The sequence below is a fragment of the Scardinius erythrophthalmus genome (assembly GCF_964197995.2).
Source record: "Scardinius erythrophthalmus genome assembly, chromosome: 9".
In the NCBI taxonomy this organism is placed as follows: domain Eukaryota; kingdom Metazoa; phylum Chordata; class Actinopteri; order Cypriniformes; family Leuciscidae; genus Scardinius; species Scardinius erythrophthalmus.
Window position 1 is genome coordinate 16,371,531 of NC_138229.1, and position 20,744 is coordinate 16,392,274.

General features: G+C 36.2%; 2 protein-coding genes across 2 annotated transcripts; one reads left to right on the forward strand and one right to left on the reverse strand.

Moving 5' to 3' along the window:
* Positions 1-96: 96 nt before the first annotated feature.
* cenpl (centromere protein L) lies at positions 97-4,276 on the forward strand. Its single transcript, XM_081373546.1, has 5 exons — positions 97-229; positions 1,205-1,364; positions 1,450-1,701; positions 2,513-3,064; positions 3,162-4,276. The coding sequence occupies exons 1-5, from the start codon at positions 147-149 to the stop codon at positions 3,234-3,236; spliced, it is 1,122 nt and encodes a 373-aa protein (XP_081229672.1). The 5' UTR covers positions 97-146; the 3' UTR covers positions 3,237-4,276.
* A 728-nt stretch (positions 4,277-5,004) lies between these two features.
* klhl20 (kelch-like family member 20) lies at positions 5,005-14,874 on the reverse strand. The gene is made up of 12 exons (XM_081373545.1): positions 14,693-14,874; positions 13,176-13,542; positions 12,857-13,063; positions 10,841-10,999; positions 9,632-9,726; positions 8,891-9,006; positions 8,565-8,748; positions 8,288-8,431; positions 8,051-8,184; positions 6,398-6,606; positions 6,215-6,321; positions 5,005-5,802 (listed from the first exon to the last, which is right to left on the reverse strand). Exons 1-12 carry the CDS (start codon positions 14,785-14,787, stop codon positions 5,718-5,720), a joined length of 1,902 nt encoding a protein of 633 aa, XP_081229671.1. The 5' UTR covers positions 14,788-14,874; the 3' UTR covers positions 5,005-5,717.
* Between the last annotated feature and the right edge of the window lie 5,870 nt (positions 14,875-20,744).

Genomic DNA, 20,744 nt, shown 5'->3' on the forward strand with positions numbered 1-20,744 from the left:
TTATGTGTCATGTTTTTACTTTGATCACCGCCAATTACTGATCTTAATAAATATAGTCTAAAGTCAACTAAATGTAGAAACACATGATACACATTTTCCCTTGCTAGCAGCAATCGATTAGTGGTCCTGCGCCGCCCCGTTGCACGATGGGAAAGCGGGATGTTCAAATCCTCTTCCTGGTTTTTTTTTGGCTCGGTGTGTTTTTGTTCATCATGGAGGGGAGAGGCAGGTACGGCGGATTCAAGTTTTAGTTTGTCTTAAAAATAAATGTTGCCACGCAGAATGATTTATTTAAAACACAACACGTTTTAGCAATTTACTTAATACGATGAAAATGGATCTAACGTTAGTAGTTAGTGGTGGAAGCGAACTGCTAATAGTCGCGGTTGTCTTTTGTTTTCTGATCAAGTTGTGTTTGATTAAATGCTTTAAACCTCAAAATGACATTTTAAGTAGGCTATGTTTTGAACGTATAGTTACGACATAAGTTAAGTTAGCCCCGGTTTCACAGACAAGGCTTAAGCCTAGTCCCAGACTAAAGTGCATGTTTGAGCTGTTTTAACTGAAAGCAACTCGCACTGACATATCTTAAAATATCTCGGTGCCATTATTTTGTCTCAAGATGCACATCAGTAATGTTTATTTTTTTCTAAGGCACGTTTATAAAAGCCACTTAATGAGTTAGTTCAACCAAAAAAAAAATTCTGTCATTAATTAGCCTAACTTACCCTCATGTCGTTCCAAACCCGTAAGACTTTCGTTCATCTTCGGAACACAAATCAAGCTCTTTTTAATTAAATCTGAGAGCTTTCTGTCCATGTTTATGGACAGCTACGCAATTAACGCTTCAAAAAGTTCATAAAGAGATTGTAAAACTAATCCATAAGAATTGAGTGATTTAGTCGAAATTCTCTGAAGAGACTCGGTCACTTTATATAATGATGAACGGATTGAATTTAGGCTTTTGTTCACATATAAACATCGATCAGCGAACATAAACAGAAGCTCAACCGAACCTGCTTGACGCGTGAGAACAAACCTCTTAACTGAACTAAGGTCCTGACTTAATCTAAGCCCTGTCTGTGAAACCAGCCCATTAACATTTTATTAAATAACACTGAAGGGATTGAACTTTGTATGTCCCATTAGTAGTAGTAGAGTCTGTGTTAATAACCCATTTCGGTTGCATCTTTTACCCATGCAGTGCCGTCGGTACACCTGCCAGCAGACCTGTAACTCGTAGAAGCAAAAGTTATGGCCGGAGCTGTGTGGAAGCACCCTCATATTTCTGGCAAACACCAGGACATTTAACAGTCTTGAAGATCCCAACCAGTAGAGGGGCTGCCAAATCACAAATCATCACTGTAAGAGACCATGGAAATGACTCCATCTAAAAATTCTGTTTCTGACATAGAGTAGCTTGAGTGATATCTTCATTTTTTTCTACAGAATAAGGTTGACCCTGAACATATTGCTCTTCTGGTGAAAAATGAGTGGAAGCTGTCCTATGTCACTCCTTTGCATTGCTTCAGACATACACAGCTGAAATCATATTCCAAGCATCTCTCAGCCTTCATCGTAGCAGAGAAACAGCAAGGAGTTGCAGTTGAAGTCGGGTTAGAGGCGGGATTTAAGGTCACATTTACTGCAGTTCTTGGACTGGCTGAGACAGATGAGGATGCTGAGACTGTTTTCATTCAGGTAAGTCTAACAGAATAACATTTTGTTGTTGTTTTAAAAAAAAATGTAAGGGATAGTTCACCCAAAAATGAAAATTGTCATTTACTTACCCTTAAGTTGTTCCAAACCTGTATAAACTTCTTTGTTCTACTGAACACAAAGGAAGATATTTTGAAGAGAGGTTGTAACCAGGCCGCTTTGGGGCACCAATGACTTCCATAGTAGGAAAAAAATACTATGGAAGTCAATGGTGCCCTAGAACTTTCTTTCCCACATTCTTCAAAATATCTTCTTTTGTGTTCACCAGAACATATATTATACTATAATATAATATAATATATTATATACTATAATAGAAATGTAAACAGGTTTGGAAAAACCTGAGGGTGAGTAAATGACAGAATTTTCATTTTTGACAGTAAAGACATTTTTACTGTTGCAAAAGAGTTCAATTCCAAATAAATGGCTTTTTTTTTTTTTACTTCCTATTCATCAAAAAATCCTGGAGGGGGGTGCATTATGGTTTCCATAAAAAATATTAAGCAGCAAAACCATTTTCAGCATTAATAATAACAAGAAAAAATAATCTTGAACACCAAATCAGCATATAATGACTGCTGAAATTTATCTTTACCATCACGGAAATAAATTACATTTTAGAAAATGTGTAATTCACAATATTACTGATTACTGTTTTGTTCTTTTAAATGCACCATTTATGAATATGAGACATCTTTAAAAACATTACAACTTCTCACCAACCACATACTCTTGAACAATAGCGTATAAATACAACGCATTCATGCTGTTTTTCTTTCTCTTATTCCCTCAGATCCAGTCCAAACCGGTGTTTGCCGCAGCAGCAGATGCACCGAAAGTTGTCTGGCGCGGTTGGCTCACGTGCGTCAATGGAGATCCAGAGTACCTGAGGTCGCTGCCTCCAGATTTTGTCAGCTTGCCTTTGTTTTGCACGAGTGGACCGGAGTCTCTTACGACCCTGGTTAAATCCTGGTTCGAGAGGGCTTTTGATTGCAACTTTGGTTCTTTGGCTTTAAACTCCACCACTCTCAATTGGCTGGCTGCTATGTGGACTGGTTGCCATCCCACCTGCAATATCAGGTATCTGAAACTGGCCTGGAGCCTTCCGACACAGCCACCCCTGGATGTCTCATACACGGTGAATCCACAGGATGCATGGGAGCTGTGGAACAGTATTCACTCAGAGGAGAGTACAGATGACCGGATCGACATTAAAGAGGTCCAGTCTCTCATGAACGGGCTGGAGACTCATTTTTTCAGACACTTCAAGATCTACCTGTCTGCTGGTACGCTTGTAAAAGTATCTACCGCTCTGGGATCAGCACAGCTTGATGGGAAAATCAAGGTAATTGCTATGTGTCCTATCTGTTCATTGTATATTTAGCATTTGTTATATCTTTTCATTGTTACGATTTTTTTAAACTATTTTTCTCTTTTTTTAGATCGGAAACAGTGACTACATCACCACATTACTTACCCTCCTGACAGAATGTGCTCTTCTTAAAATGCTAACCTAAAATCTTTCTATTTTAGATTTGTAAATATATATTTTTTTGTTTTGTTTTTTTGTTTACTTTTATCTCTTTTAAGGCTTATCGTCTCATATTTATTTTTTTGTGCTGTAAAATATGTCTGTCTGTTTTCCAGCTTTTAAAATTGAACTTGTTTTTATTCTGCTTTTGAATCCCGGTTTTCTTTCCTAAGACTGTTTATCAAGACACATAAGTCCATAAGGCTAATATTAATGCGATACAACTCATTTATCACAAATAAATTTGATTGTCAACTTTGTAAATGTATCACTACTATATGTATAGGTGCTTATAAATAGTTCACACAAATGTGTTAATATCTGTAATTAGTATATTGTAACATATGTTGATATTTAATACAAACATTTTGTACCCTTAATATGTAAATCACTTACTTTGACAGCTGTCATCTTTTAGTAATGAGTTGCGGCTGGATTGATTTTTGGATGTTTGTTTTGACAGGATTCATGGTTTCTGCAATTATCCTATTAAGTTTTGTTTTCAGTGCCAACAATGTCAGCATCTAACAGTCGAAATGTATAATGTTTTACAAAGTATGTAGGTAGAACTTGCAAGCAGATTTTTTGTTGGAAGGCTAGTTAAAAGTTATTTTGGATTTTAAATTTAATTGTTTTTGTTGTTGGATATTACTTTGATTCATCTGCACTCAAGACACATCCTTCATTTAAACATTTACATCAGAAAATGACCTAGGATGTGCATAACAAAATGTTTTTGAATTGAGCAACCTTGTCTTACAATAAAGCACAGATCTAAAGTTGAATTTTTTTATTTATATTTTAACAAATCCCCAATTTGTATGAGGAGAAACACATTTTTGGTTTAAATTAACACATTTTACTAATCTAGAAGAATCTAAACCAGTAGTTCTCAACCTAAAGTTAACTTCAAATAATTTATGTTAAGTTAAAAAACACTATAAACATGTTAAATGTCTAACCTGTAAACAGATCAACAAATATTCTGACATTTATTTTTAAAGATATTCCTTTTTTAATATTTTTTAATTAAATTGTCACTCCTAGTATATTTTAATATTTTGGTCTCCAAATACAATGAGATACGTCAGAGTCAATAAGGTTGAGAACCACTGATCTAAACCTCATTAAATAGGTTGATCAGTTGTTAATTTCAGAATCGACCGAAAGCATTTTAATATTTTTTTCCTGTTTTATTTCAACTTTTAAAAGTTTTGAAATGTATAGACAGTTTAACAACTTTAAAATTAAATAAGGTAAGATCATGGAAGATATACTTTCTGTAACCGTATTTCAACACCAAAATAGAACGCATTACTGTCCTGTGGGAAAATGAGTGTTCGTTAAAAAAAAAAAAAAACCTTGAAAGGCCAGTTGTACATTTCAAAAAGATTCATGTCATATTCAGTAACAAGTTTAACATTACATTTCTGACCATACGTGCAGGCTGCTAAAACTCGAAACCTGTTTGTTCTGAAATTTCAGAAACTTTTTTTTTTACCTTAGTCCTCAAACTTGCATAAAACAATACATCAAGGTTCTTCAAATCCGGTCCCGCAGAGCCACTGCCCTGCAGAGTTGAGTTCCAACCCTAATCAAACAGACCTGAACAAGCTAGTCAAGGTCTTCAGAGTTACTAGAAAATTGCAGGTAGGCGAGTTCGATCTAACCTCTGCATGACTGGCCCTCCAGGGTTGGATTTGAGGAACCCTGCAATACATCCAACTATATTTTAAAGAAAAAAAAATACAGACTTCAATAGAAAAAATCTTAGTGGATTAAAGTGCATGGACTGATTCATTGATTCATTCGGTTGTATAAAAGTAAACAAATTGATAATACGTCAAACCTGTTTTTGACTGCTTCAAAAATAACTTCTTTTCTTCTGCAACAGCCTTCGTTAAATTGCAATGTTTCAGGGAGGAACTGCATTTTCAGTACACCAAGGATTGAAACAAAAGATCAACTAATCTGCTTACATCTGGTAAGAATGCAGAAACAGATAATGCTCAGTGTACAACTCATAAAAAAAGAAATCACAGTGCATCCAATTCAGGGAAACACAAGCATAATTCACACCAATCCCCAGTAATGTGTTTCAGGTTACTGTCATTCTTCAATGCAGTCAAACAGACCGACAGAAGCCTAGCTCCATCCAATAAAACAAACGCACTGGCTGATGCTTTTTTTCCGGCTGCTGTTTCTCTCTTCAAATAGTTGCCTTTGGCTATGCTCAAGTATGAAAGAGAAACCAAATGTAAAAACAAGATGGAGTGAATGCTCTATGGCCGTACAGGTGAGTCTCCTCAGAGCAGCTTCCAGAGATGGTATACCATTGGTTTGCCATCTCAGTAACTGGAGACAATACTCAAATAGTTTTTAACCAGGATTTCCTCTTGCATGATGCACAATGTCTCTATGAGGAACGAGCTATGGTGAGGCATCTGTGAGATGGATACTGTAGCTGTTACCATATATGTGATTCACAATGAGTCATTTTTATTACACCAACGCCACCTCCCAACCTCCTGTAGTTCATTCCACCATAGAGCCTAAAAGGAGTGGGAAAAAACAATTAGTGACTGGCAAACCACATATGATGTGATTCAAGTTCAAACATTTAGGGTCTTTATGGTTTTGAATGTCTCTTATGTTCACCAAGGCTGCATTTATTTGATCAAAAATACAGTAAAACTGTGATTTTGTGAAATATTATTAAAATTTTCAATAACTGTTTGCTACTTTAATATATTTAAAAATGTATTTTATTTCTGTGATGGCAAAGCTGAATTTTCAGCAGCCATTAATCCATTTGTCAATGTCACGTGACATTGCTGACAGATTTTTTTCAGGATCCTTTGATGAATAGAAAGTAAAAAAATAACAACATAAAGGTTTTTACTATGACTTTTGATCAATTTAATGCGTCCTTGTTGAATAAACAAGGGTGCTCTGCATATTTACCTCCACGTGTTGGCATCAGGGTCATAGACTTCTATAGTTTTCAGGTATGTGGTACCATCAAAACCTCCAACTGCCATCAACTGGCCATTTACTACTGCTAAACCAACCTAGAACAAAAGAGAGAATTTGTTTGTTGGGCAATTCTTTTATAAGAGGCTGAAACGAAATCAAAGAATCACATACCCCGCTTCTTCTGGACGTCATGGCGACCACAGGGGACCACTGATTGGTTCTGGGATTGTATCGCTCAGCGCTGCTCAGTTCTGTGGTATCGTCTCTGCCGCCCACAGAGTAGATCATGTCCTGGTACACTGCACAGCCCAGGTGTTTCCGACGGGTCCCCATGGGTGCCACCGTATGCCAGCGGTTCTCTTGCGGGTTATACCGCTCCACTGCCAACAAAATAACTGTTAATAAACATTCTGCATTTCCTTTAGAATACCTGAAATTCAGCAATCAGCACTGCTGTTCAAATGTTTAGGATCAGTCAGAATCTTTAAATGTTTCTGAAAGTTTCTCATGCTCACCAAGGCAGCATTTACTTGATGAAATATACAATAAAGACTGTACTTTTGTGAAACATTATTACATTTTAAAATATAATAAACTAGAAAACAGTTACTATTTAAAAATGTAATTTAATTTATTCTTGTGATGGTAAAGCTGAATTTTCAGCAGCCAGAAACATATTTTATTATTATCAATGTTGAAATCTCTTTAATATTTTTGTTCTCTTCAAGATTCTTTCATAAATAGAAAGGTCAAAGGAACAACATTTATTTAAAATAGAAATCCTTTGTAACATTATTAATTACTGTCACCTTATTCTTGCTGAATAAAAGCATTGATTTATTTTATAATTAAAAAAAATAATACTCAATACAAACATTTGAGCAGTTTTTGTATAAAAAAAAAAAAAAAGTCAGCACAAAAATACTAGCATTTTATCAATTTGATACTAAACGGAAAAAAATAAAATCAACTTGGAGAGGTATTAAAGGGACAGTTCATCCAAAAATGAAAATTCATAATTTACTCACTCTCATGTTCCAAACATGTATGCATTTCTTTCTTAAAAGATATTTTGAACAATATGGGTAATCAAACAGTTGATGGGCCCCTTTGACTTCCATAGTGTTTTTTCCCCAACTGTTTGGTAACCCATATTCTTCAAAATATCTTCTTTTGTGTTCAACAGAAGAAAGAAACTCATACAGGTTTGGAACAGCTTGAGGGTGAGTAAATGACATCATTTTCATTTTTGGGTGAACTATCCCGTTAAATGTAATTACAGTCATTTATGAACCGGTCTATTACCATGTTAATATTAATCGAGCAATATTGACAAAAAAAGGGAAAACCACTCGCCTCTCATAATTCATTAATTTGCTTCTTATTTTATTAATAACTGTTTAATTATTTGAAAAAACTTGAAGCAATTTTTACTTGAGCTATTCTTGAAAATAATAAATATTTATGTTCCTATTTGACTTAAAAAGGGACTGTATTCAATAGCTTATTAATTTATCTGTAATGAGAAATTACATATTGATTTTATATTCATATCATATTTGGTACTGGTATCGTCTAGACAACTACTGCAACTTTAAACAATAACACATTTACCTGAACTGACAAGTTCAAACTTAGTAATTGTCTTTTATTGGATTGCATCTGATACTGCCAACATGAAACTGTCAAAACCTTCCTCAGCTGCATTTATTCTTAGAAGTACAGAAGACACATCAAATATTAATTGCAATCATAGCAATATCTGATCACTTTGGTCTGACTCCAATGTTACTGAGTTTTGCCTCTACATCTTCCTGTATTTACCTGTATTTAGTGGGGATGTGCCATCTGAGCCGCCCACTGCGTAAAGAAAACCTCCTAATACGGCTACAGCCACACCCAACCGTCTGGTACTCATTGAGGCAACACGAGTCCACTTATTCTCTTTCGGATCATACCTGGAAAAAAGTACATATCTCATTATATCCCCTACCAAAGGAAAATGCAAGCCATGCCATGGAGATATTTAGATAATAATCATCTAATTATTTTAATACTAACCTTTCTACAATGTTGAGACAGGAAACGCCATCCTGACCTCCCACAGCATACAGGTAACCCCCTAATACAGCAACACCCACACTGGTCCTGCAGGTGCTAGTAGGGGCGACATCACTACTCCACTGGTTAGTCTTTGGGTCATACCTGACAGAGCCAGCAGAGGGCGGAAATGTAGAGTTCGTATTTATCCATAAAAATGTCATTTATTTCATTCTGTGAGGATTTATTCATTAGATTCTAGATAAATGCTGATTCATTTGTATAATTCAAGCAGCACCTTTCCACACTATTGAGATAAGACGAGCCGTCATGTCCGCCAACAGCATACAACAGATCATCCAGAACACTGACACCAACTCCACAGCGCCGTTTGCTCATGGATGCCACCATCCTCCACTCGTTGGTCTGGGGGTCGTAGCGCTCAACGCTTGAGATGGCGTCACCACTGCACCAACCTCCCACTGGCAGAGAGGACAACAATCACACAAACAGAACTCGCATCACACGACTGCTTGAGTCAGATGTGGCAGGGGAAAATCTTGGAAAGTGAACAAAAATCAATCAGTGGAATAAGAACTAAGATCTGTTTGCTAAAACACTCACCAGCAAACAGTACTTCTCCACAACGAATAGGCTTTCTGGGCCGGGTTCTAGGTCCCTGCATTAGGGGGCGCTCTTGGGGTAACAGAAGGTAGTTCTTTGCTTCATCGACCAAGTCCCTATAAGGGCAAGAAGTGTTGATTAATATGTGTTGACACAATTTAGAGACTGGAATGGAAATGTTACATTTAAAGTTTTATAGAGAATAAAAAATATATATATATATTTTTAATGGTTCAGATTGATTGCAAATGGCTGTTAACTCAGTAAGACATTCTATTTTAATAGGAAAGATTTACGTCAAAATGACATATAAAACATGAACTTTTCAAGGGCCTGAAAAGGTTTTAAATACTATTTATTGAATATAATATTCAGTTTATATAAACCCAGACAGTTCAGTTGTCTTTCATGGCTTATTGCGCTTGAATATCAAATACACACACAATTATGTCAAAATAGCTATCGTATTAAGTATTAACATAAGGTTCTCAAAGTTTGTCTTTGAAAAGTCTGGTCTCACTACATTAAAAACTTTTTCATAAGAATGAACTGACAAGTAAAGAGACCTATAGCAGTTAAAACAATCAGTTCATTCAATTATGCTCTTTATTAGATATTGGATTCTGGCAAAAGAGGCATAAAGTCATACATGTAATCTGTAGTGGCCAGTGTAGATTATAAGGTAAATACTACAATAGTACAATTATTGAAGTAATTTATAGCACTGTTGTTCACACGTACCTACACTCCTCATCACTCTTGATCAGAGGATCCGAACCCACTGTCCCAACCAGAAACTTCGGGCTCAAGAGGGGAAGACGCACATGTTGCAGAACCTGTTGCCATGACAAAAACGAATGAGATGTCTCATGAATTATTCTAAGTCTAAATAATAACATAATATACATGTAAAAGAGAAGAATTTGTACACTATGTAACCATTTTTTGTTCAAAATGAAAAAAAATTACATAAGTCAATACATCATCAATCTTTCTTCCAAATTGTGTTTCTGTCTTACCCTGATTTACTATGGCCTATTAAGAGTGTTTATATTTTAGACCTAGCGGGATGATTTTCGCAGGAAATTGCATACATGCATACATCACTCGCCTGTCTCCTCATATCCATAAATATAGAAAAAAGTCGCTCTGGCTACTATGATGCATGTATGGTGAGGGAGTGGCATAGGTTAGCTAAATCTCGAATCTCTGGGGAATCACATGTTTTTAAAAAAACGCAGACCAGAGGAGAGTCTGCTGGCAAAAATGAATGCGACCGCTCGTAATAAAACCAGAATCTACATTGGCTTGGCTTTTCAGAGATGGCGAGAACTGAGGGATTTGAAATAACGATGAAGAGATGGCGTCTTTATTACTCAACAGGTAGTAGGGTATTTTATATTATATAAATTGCAATATGTAGCTCTTTTACAGAGTTCATTGTAAAGCATTATCTATCGTGAAGGGTCATTTCATTGTGGTGGTTGTAGCCCGTGACTATTAATGGGTATAGATATAGTAACATCTTCAGCTAGTCAGCTTGAGATCCTTTCCATCTAAACTCACTGGTTACATCTCTTAAGCCTAGTAGTAAATATCTGCAGTAGGATAATATTCTTCTCTTTTTTTAGCTATAAGGAAGAGCCATATTCATCCGTAGAGTCACGCAGAGCCGAAGCACAACCAAAACAATGTTCTTCTAAAAAATGCGTGCAGTTTTGTTTTCTTAACTGCTAGATATATTGATATTATATATATATATATATATATATATATATATATATATATATATATATATATATATATATATATATATATATATATATATATATATATATATAGATGTATTGATATATACTACATATACAAAAGTACTTGAGTTGAATTTTCTTCCAAATTATGTTTACAACAAGCAGTATGTCTATAGTGATTCATATGCTTATATCTGACCTGTGGCAGCTGAGGCCTGCGCTCCTGAATGCTGTATTTAACCCAGGCCATTACAGCATTAAACACCTGCTCCTCACTCCGAACATTGAGCTCATCACTGGAGATGATGTCTATCAGCTGGTTGGCTGGCAGCAGCATGAACTCTTCACTCTCCATCACCTAAAAGGTAGAAATTATTAAAAACATGAACAGGCCATGTGACAGGTATCAAATCCTTTCAAGAAGCAGATCACAATTATTTGTAAAACACATTCACAGTTTCACACATATAAAGTTTATATTTTTCCTGGGAATTGAACCCATAACACCAGCAGTGAATATGACCCTTTTAAACTAAATAAAGAAATAAGGAGGGTGTTCATTTGATACCAGCAATGGGTGTTCTTCCCATGAGTCAAAAATAACAGGGTTAAACGGCCATCAGGGAAACCCTAAACTAGTAGAAGGAAAGGTTAAGTCCATGGTTAAAATTAGTAACAGGGAAGTCACACTTGGCACATACAGGGTTCTTTCTAATCAGTGTAATTTTCAAAGTAAAAACCGAAGAAATATTAGTACTGTTTATATCGATGACTTCTCCAAGCCTGAAAATCAACTTTTTTTCTAAATTGTCTGAAATGTACAGGTTTTCCAGGATTGTGACAATCCTTATGATTACAACCAGAACTACTTCTTGAATCTAGCTTTCTTTTTTAAACAAAACCATGCAAGATCAATGTACATTAAGGCTTCATTAACTTCAGTTCAAACACTAGCTATCATGACCTAACAAGGACAATACTTACACAACATTTATAACATCAACAGTATGAGGTCGGTACACTTTTTTAAATGTTTTAGAAAGAATCCTCTAATGCTCGCCAAGGTTGTATTTTTTTTATCAAAAATACAGCAATATTGTGGGGAAAAAAATTCTATTTAAAATAACTAGTGCTGTCAAATTGATTAATCGCAATTAATTCTAACAAAAGTTATATTATATATTTATATATATATATATATATATATATGTGTGTGTGTGTCTAAAAATAACCGTTTTCTATTTTAATATGTTAATATGTATTTTTTTATACAAGATACTTTGATGAACACAAAGTTTAAATGACCAGCAATTATTTGAAATATATTTTTGTAATATTATAAATGCACATTTTATTTTACTATATCTCTTTACATACATTTTTTTTTCTACTTAAAAACTATAATTTCGTTATTTTACTAACCCAACTAATTACTCATCCGGGCTTTCCAATAGGTTGCACGTAAGGGGGAAAAAAAAGTATCCCGATTCTTTCTGCCAGTCGGGCTGCAGCAGAGAAGCTGTATACAGCTTTGCAAGAATCGCCGAAAATTCTGTGATGGGCCCACGGAAGAATTCCGTGAAATGAACACGGCCCCTTAAGTTAAGGAAAAGGTTGTGGGTGGGCTTACATTTCCGTGACACGCGGGACAACAACGGGACGGTTGGGTTTAGGAAAAGAAGAATGGGACAGTTGGGTTTAGGAAAAAAAGAACAGGACGGTTGTGTTAAGGAAACTTGACACGCGGGACAAGATCCCCGGTCTCCTGGGTGAAAGTCCTGTGTTGTTTGACCCATCCACCACCCCAACCAACCGGATTTCGGGCTTTCATACTACTCGCTACCGTAGTCGCTCTTAATGCTACGGAATCGTGCTGACCATCGCAAAAAAAATGTGATACACGAATCAATAGATTAAATTACGTGACCATTTCACGAACTGCCGTGAGACTAGGCTGGTCTGACAGGGTGGGGGGGCGTGGCATCACAATGGTGGCTCTCCATTGTGATGTCGGTCGTCCATCGGCACAACCCTAGTAAAGTGTTACCTACATTGTCATTGCATTCATGATCAATAGAGAGAGGACATTAAGACCTGTGCTGCACAACCAAAGACAGCAAAAACAAATGAGAAAAGAAAACAAAAAGAGTCAAGTTCAAAGTCATGGTACATTCAGTGTCAACACAATAGAGGGTGTGTGGAGGTCAGTCATTACCTCCTGAAAGTTATGCTGGGTGAACTTATCAGCAATACGCAGCAGCTCTCTGCAGGAGTGAGTGTCGGCGAAGGCCCTGATGCCTAAGCAGTTGGAGGGGTCAAGTTGGCGCTTGAGGAATTCACAGCAGGCTTCCTGAATCTCTGCCAGCTGCAACAAGCAAGCAGCGGGCAGCAAAGTCTGCACATTTCCCTCCTCCACAGTCACCTGCAGCCCACCACACAATTTAAAACAGCTGGTTTAAAGTTTAATATTGAACTTCAATACAAGCACTGGACCTTGATATAAAAATTTACAATACAGCAATAGAAATGCATACCTGGGAGGTATAGGCAAAGTCGATGAGCAGCTCCATGGCTCGTTCATCAATATCCCGGATGACAACTTCCGTCTGCCGGCTCTCAGCCAGTTCCCCCGTGAACATGGCTCTGAAATAGGGGCTGCAGGCGGACAGGATCACACGGTGTGCATAAATCTTCTTGGCTCCCACCACCAAAACCACATCGCACAGCTCTCGATGCTTGCGGAGCAGGTTGATGACTTCCAAGGTCTGCCGAGGGTGCTTGTCCGAGATGTAGGGCATCCGGGCAGGCTGAGGCACTCCCTCTGGGAGCTTGTTGGGGTCACCCAGGGTGCAACGACTTGTGATATCCATACCTGTGGTATCTAGGCGTGCACTGGTACCCCTTAGGAACAAATTTTATTTATTTTTTATGCTAATTTGATACTCACAAGCTGTAATAAGTCAATTTAAACAGAAGTATCTGCTAAATGAAAACAAACTATTGTGATGTACATCCAAAAGTAACTGCTTTTCAAACAAGAAAAAACATAGGGCGGGAATTGATTGGATTGTTGTGGTGATCTCATGTGTTCGCCCTCACGCCAGTAAACACATCATCAGAGAAGAAATGTCATTACAAGAGAGAGGGGAAGAGCATGGATAAATCATTCAGTTAATAAATACTGCAAAATTCCATAAAAAATATGAATTGTCCATTTTGATTTCATGGTGACTTTAAATACTTGCCTAATAAAACCCTTACTTAAAAATACATTCAAAGCATGCCAACATGATTGCAAGCATGAGCAATCTGAACATTGCACCAAAAATGTTGTTACCTAAAAATTATTATCTAGAGATCAAGCAGTTTGGACTCTATGCAAACAAGTTTGAAAACAGCACGAAAAGCAAATATGACAGCAACACACGCCATAGCATACATCACAAATGTATTAATTCACTGACTCTATCGGAATGTGATGAACATTCCTTAACAATAAAATATATGAGTAGACGTGTTATATATTGACATTTAACCGCAGTGTTTTCCGTGTAAAACCTATTTAATTAAGTTTAATCAAAACACAACTTCTACTCGTGCGAGTTAAATAGTTGATCTGAAGAATGAAATGCTGAATTAAGACAATGCAGCAAAATAGAAATGTGACTTCAATCAGGCAAATATATACACAAACTAACTCGATGTTATGGACGTTGGAATGACATTTTAAAAGTACGAAATATTGCTCTCGTGGTGTTGATAATGATAACCAATTTGACAGGGCCCAGAGTATCCCTTATACAGACCTTACGCACTAGCAGATCTCCTTTAGGCAGAGCCAAGAAAATAACTGTACAGCTTTAATACACATAACGTCAAAGTTTTGAGTATATCTGTGAGAGAGACTCACTGTTTACACACTGGTTAACGGAGTGTCCCTTAGCTCTAGCTTAGCTTTATCGAAGTGCTGGATTTGTTTTGTTTTTGTAGCTTTTCAAAGGTGGCGATACTCATTGTAGGGACTATGTCAAAAGATGCGTAATTCCCTCACCTTATTTGTCCATTTAATCGGTCCAGGTTGAATTTTAAGTCGTCGAGATTTAACCAGATAATATCAAGACAACCGCTCGGTTTACGGGACACCATCCACTTTTATTTTTTTATTTTCCCGAGGACTGAGAGTTTCCTGACAAGACCGGAAATAAGCTTTTTAAAATACAAGTACCCTGTCCCACGACTGCGGTACTTTTTTATCTTTATAGGGATATTTGCACCTGTATATTTATATAATATTTACAAATACTTCAACTGGATAATTTACTTTTTTTGTAAAAAAAAAAAAAAAAAAAAAAAATCGTAATCTCCTGTTACCAGCCATATCAAAACAGCAAATAAAAAGCTATCTATTGTATATATGCAGTTACAGTAGATTTTTGATGTAAACAGAGTTTTAGGTTTTGGGAGTTGTTTGGGAATGTTCATCACGTCAATATTTTTGTTAACTGAAATAAAACATAAATATTAACTTGGCAAACTAACTGAAATAAGATAATACAAATATTAATAAATATCATAATAGTATAGAGTAATAATAATAGAATAACACTGCTTCACGTGTAATGTTTTCAGAGCTTGGTTCAGCAAATTTCACATTATATTAGTTGCACATTCAAATGTTTGCAGTAAAATCACACTTTTTCTCTTTATGTGGCTATTTGACATATAAGTGGCTTTTTGGGTAGATTGATTCCCTATAGTTCATTTAAAAAATATATTTATTCTTCATTTTTATCTACTTGAATAAGCTAAATAATTTTACAATGTCACACAAATGACATTGATGTCAATGCAAAATCACATTTCAAGACTAGTTTTATTCTATAGCTCAATTTTATGTTGGTTCAACTCAATTGTCTTTTTTTAATGTAAATGACCTTAAATGTTAAGTTAATACAACTTGCAATTACTTAGTATATTCTATTGTGTAAGAATGTTGAGTGCAATCATTTATTTAAGTACATATAACAAATGGTTTCTTGTTAATTTGAACTAAAATTGGTCCAAGTTGGCTTTACTTAAAAAGCGTGTTGCAAAAATTGTGCATTTATATTTTAAGTAAATTCAACATAATTTTGTTCAGTGCAGTTATTTTTGTTGCTACACTTACTTTTGAAATTCCTGTTGTTGCTGTGTTAAAGGACATTTTTACATTTAAATCTGAAACATCTTTTAAACTGTGTTATGGCATTATAAGATCATGGGTTGTTTTTTTGTTTTCAACTTGCACTTGATGTTTGCCTTTTAAGCATTTGCTACACTTTGTTTGTGTCTGTCTGTCTTTAAGGTGTGTAGAAAGATATTCTAGGCAAGACTCAAATAAGCTTACATTCTTCCAGTTTATTGGAATGTTTTCAGACAGGTTTACAAGTCTGTCTCTCTCTCTCTCTCTCTCTCTCTCTCTCTCTCTCTCTCTCTCTCTCTCTCTCTCTCGCTCTCTTTCTATCACACACACTCGCTCGACTTCTCCCCTCCCTTCGCTTCTCTCTCCTGCAGTCTCTCTCTTTCTCTCCCCGTTTCTGTTCAGTGGCATGTTTTATTATACTCTTTTGTAGTGTGTTTTACTTTGTGCATTGGTGGCCCCCAAGTTGAACCATAGGAGGCAGTGCTTTGGAGCCTGATGTGGGGGGAAACAACACCACTAATAGAGGTAAACAAGACCTTCTCAATAGACACTGCATTAATCAGCCTGAACTCTGCAAATGCCATAAATGAACAGAAGAGATGTTACTATGCCTGAATTTCATAAGACAATCAAACAATCAATCAAAACATTGTTAAACAAAACAAACTTAATGTTCATGATGAAAATTAAACTGATTTTTTTATTACAGTCACGAGAGTTTTATAATACATACATTTTCTGCAAGATTTATGTTTATAAAACAAATAGAGTTCATAATATATTTTTTATAATACAATAAAATGTGATTCATTTGAATCTTCATATTGCAAAATAAGTTTAATTAATATTTTCACTTTTACCTGAAGGGCCTTTCAACTGCTGAAAAAAGAGAGAGAGAGAAGTATTTCAAATATTGTCTCATACAGTTGTGAAAGTTTTCTGAAATGGTTTCCACAAATCATAATTTAAGACTACGCAGAAAGGATCCTCCCCTTCCCCAAATATCCAGACTTTGCAGTGCAGCCTGGATTTCAGTTCTGAGGTGTGAGGAAGGCAGAAGAGACCAGGAATAGTGTGCAATGCAGGTGGATCCCAGCGTCAAATAGCCAACGAAACATCTCATAGCAATGACATCACTTCTGCTTTTGTCCTGGCTTCTTTGACTTACAACCATACACATAAAACATGTGTCATTCTACATAGGCAAAACACTGGACGTCAAGCACATCAGAAAAAGAGCTCTCGGCTACTCTGAGATTGATATCACAAGGTCTGTTTCTCCAAAAAATGTGTGTCCCCCTCCTTTCCCCCCCTCCTGGGAAAACAGCGACAACAAATTAGCCTTCTTTTATGTCAGAGCCTAAGGACGACACTTGGACAGCCCTGAGATTGTCCGCCCGAGTTCCCATGAACCTCACTAACCTTCTCTTTCAGTGCAGAAGGAAGCGGCCATTGTACCAGCACCTGTTTCTGTGGAAATTGGTGAAATGATGGCTTTGTTAGGCATTGCCCAGGCAACCAGGAGAAAAGAGCATGAGGGTGAGCGGGAGGAGGAGGTGGGGCAGCTGAGGTTTGGGTGGGGGGGAGGGGCCACTGGACCTGGAGGGCCCACTCTTGAGAGGACGTAAGGGCTGAGTTATAATTGGGCAAAGGACTTATTCTTACCAGGTTGTTCCACTATATGCTACAGCTACGTTACAATAAGTGGCGAATTCAAGATATCAAAGAAATAAGACATTTACTGTTCAAAAGTTTGGGTTCAGGGATATTTTTTTTTTCTCTCTCTTTTTGAAAGAAATTAATACTTTTATTTAGGAAGGATGCATTAAATTGATCAAAAGTTTATAACGTAACAAAATATGTCCACTTCAAATAAATGCTGGTCTTTTGAATTTTCTATTTATTAAAGAATCCTAAAAAAAAAAAAAATCTTAAAAATGTACCACGGTTTCCATAAAATATTAAGCAGCACAACTGTTTTCAACATTAACAATAATAATAAATATTTCTCACCATATTAGAATGTTTTCTGAAGGATCAAGTGACACTGAAGACTAATGACGCTGAAAATTCAGCTTTGCCATCCCAGGAATAAATTACATTTAAAATTGTATTAAAATAGAAAAGTTATTTTAATTTAAATCTTTTATTTTTTTCACAATAATACTGCTTGCTTTTATTGTATATGTGATCAAATAAATGCAGCCCTGGTGCATTTAAAAACTTACAAATGGTAGTGTGTGTATAAGACTATAGAAATAGGAGCCAGAGATGTTAAAAAACAATAAATGTTAAATTAATAAATAGTTTAAAATTAAAACTAGCCTAAACAAATAAATTATATTACATTAACACTTATATCACATCACTACATAATGTTCATACAAATAGTTAAAATGTCATGAAATGTGTTACAGAAATGTTATAGATATGTCCCCATGCATTTCCCTGGACTTTGGTTGAAAACCCTGAGTTTACTGTAGATCATAACAGAGAAAAGAGATTATCGTTTCTTTTAAGGCATCATATGAATGAAGCTACTGAAAGCATCGTCTGAGTCTCCCACCAGAGGGCAATCATTAATCAGGAGTCACAGATGTGTGAAACCAGGCTCATTATGCTGAAAGGCAGGATCTTCAAGCTTCAAAGCTATATTAAAATGTCATCTATTTCTGTGATGGCAAAGCTGAATTTTCAGCAGCCTTTACACATGATCCTTCAGAAATCATTCGAATATTTGCAGCTAAAGAAACATTTCTTATTATCAGTGTTGAAAACAGTTGTGCTGCTTAGTATTTTTATGGAACTGATAAATTTTTTTTAAATAGAACTCTTCTGTAACATTATAAATGTCTTCACTGTCATCTTTGATCAGTTGAATGCATTCTTGCTACATGGAAGTATTATTTTCTTTTTTTATATATATTTTACTGACCCCAGACTTTTGAGTAGTAGTGTATATATGTATAATCAATAACTGTTAACATATTTTGTAATCCACATAGTAGTATGACCTTATGTCGACAACCAGGCTGTAGAATCACAACATAATAACTTGCCTTTAATTCTGAATAAAATTACTTTTAATAAGCCAAATATATGGTCAGGCAGAGAGGGAGCAGCATCAGTATGGTCAGGTCTGGAAAGTCCCAACCGCTTCACTCACTCCGAGCAAATCCACCTTCCTGAACTGACCACATTTGAGCCATTGATTGGCTGACCGTTTCCACTAATGACAGCCCTCAGTCTGAGCATAAGCAGTGAAAGCTCTATCTGTTGCTCCAGTTTGAAAAAGGAAACTGGTCAAGATGCGTTGAATTATCAGGAACCATTTAGTAACCCACAAAAAGTATATTTAACTTGTACAAAAATATAAACTCAGTCCTAGGTGGACAATAACATGCATATATGATACCACATATCTTTCTCTTGGGGATGATTTGTGAATTGTAAATGTGGTCAGTTAAAGCAAATAATATATTTTACAGACTCACTCTGGTGTTTATACTGCCTAAAACTTGGCATTTCTCAGCAGAGCAAATATTTAAATGTGTGTGTGTGTGTGTGTGTGTGTGTGTGTGTGTGTGTGTGTGTGTGTGTGTGTTTTTAAAAACATTTTTATATTTGATTTTACATTTTAATACTAACCCCAATACTTTTATTTTAATATTTGCTATTATATATAACTGTTCAAAAGTTTGGAGTTGTAGTCAATCTACCATTGTTTCAGTTTCATTGGTTTGGTACTATAGTCCAGTGGGTCGATGAGCACAGGGGTGGTGCACTGAATTGGGGTGGTCTTTGTCTCACTCCCACTGGCATTAAGTCGGCGAGGTGGCATGCCAGCTGCCAAGCAAACCCACTGCACCCTGCTCTTGTCTCATTCCCATGCGTACATTCAAGACAGAGAGAGAGACAGAGACAAAAAGCAAGGCAGAGATGGACAGACAGTCCAGACAAGGGTTTTCACAGATCCAAGCAGAGAAAGCTAAGGAAACCTGTCTGAAAACATTTCCGTTTAGTGACTCTATAAACACAAAAATTACACACTTTATCATAAATTTTGGATTATGACTGGATTTTTTGTTTTTGTTTAATCAGGTAATAAGATCATATTGAGGTAAAAGGTTAAATGAAGAGTTCCCCCAAAAAATTTAAATTCTGTCATCATTCCACATCAACTTCATGACGATCCAAACCATATGACTTTCTTTCTTCTGTGGAACATGAAGGACATGTTTTAAGAAAAGTCTCACTCTATTGTGAATACAATGAAAGTAAATGGTAACCAAAAATTTGTGGTTACTGTCTTCTTTCAAAATATCATTTTGTTCGGCAAAAAGAAAGAAAGTCATACAGGTTTGGAAAGACGTGAGGGCGGGTAAATAGTTTTCATTATTAAGTGAACTATATCTAAAATCAGACCCTACAGGTTTCCATGTGTGCTTGTCATTGACTAAGAGACTTTTAAATACGGCTCGGTAGGAACTTTGCGAATGACCGCATGCTTATGAAAGCTACTAAAAGTGTCCTCACAACTGTCATGCATGTGTTATTTATAAGTGTATTGCACTACCTTCTTTTAGGCCCAAGACAGATGGAAAAAAATACTATGTGGGGTAGAAGCTGTCAGACATACAGTAGGCTATCGTTTGCACAGAGTGTTCATTCAGAGACAGCATAAAGCACCCCATGCGTAGGAGAGAACCATTATTCCAGGGAGTGGAATAAAAGACAGATCCATCTGCGTACACACCTACACTCACAGACACTGCTACATGTGTAGACCCAGAACATATGTGCACATTCACACACACACACACACATACACACACATACACACACCAAGAGGGCTGAAACACATGCCTGATTCTGTGCCGCAGTATGGTGTGCGAGGGGGCTAGTTAAAAATGATTTATTT

Excerpts from the sequence above, each read along its gene's own strand:
- cenpl (XM_081373546.1), top strand. The coding sequence starts at position 147 with ATGGGAAAGCGGGATGTTCAAATCCTCTTCCTGGTTTTTTTTTGGCTC. Across the intron at positions 230-1,204 it reads ATCATGGAGGGGAGAGGCAG|TGCCGTCGGTACACCTGCCA; the intron begins GTACGGCGGATT and ends TTACCCATGCAG. Across the intron at positions 1,702-2,512 it reads CTGAGACTGTTTTCATTCAG|ATCCAGTCCAAACCGGTGTT; the intron begins GTAAGTCTAACA and ends TTATTCCCTCAG.
- klhl20 (XM_081373545.1), bottom strand. The coding sequence starts at position 14,787 with ATGGTGTCCCGTAAACCGAGCGGTTGTCTTGATATTATCTGGTTAAAT. Across the intron at positions 9,727-10,840 it reads GCAGGCCTCAGCTGCCACAG|GTTCTGCAACATGTGCGTCT; the intron begins GTCAGATATAAG and ends TCATGGCAACAG. Across the intron at positions 8,749-8,890 it reads TGGAGAAGTACTGTTTGCTG|TGGGAGGTTGGTGCAGTGGT; the intron begins GTGAGTGTTTTA and ends CCTCTCTGCCAG.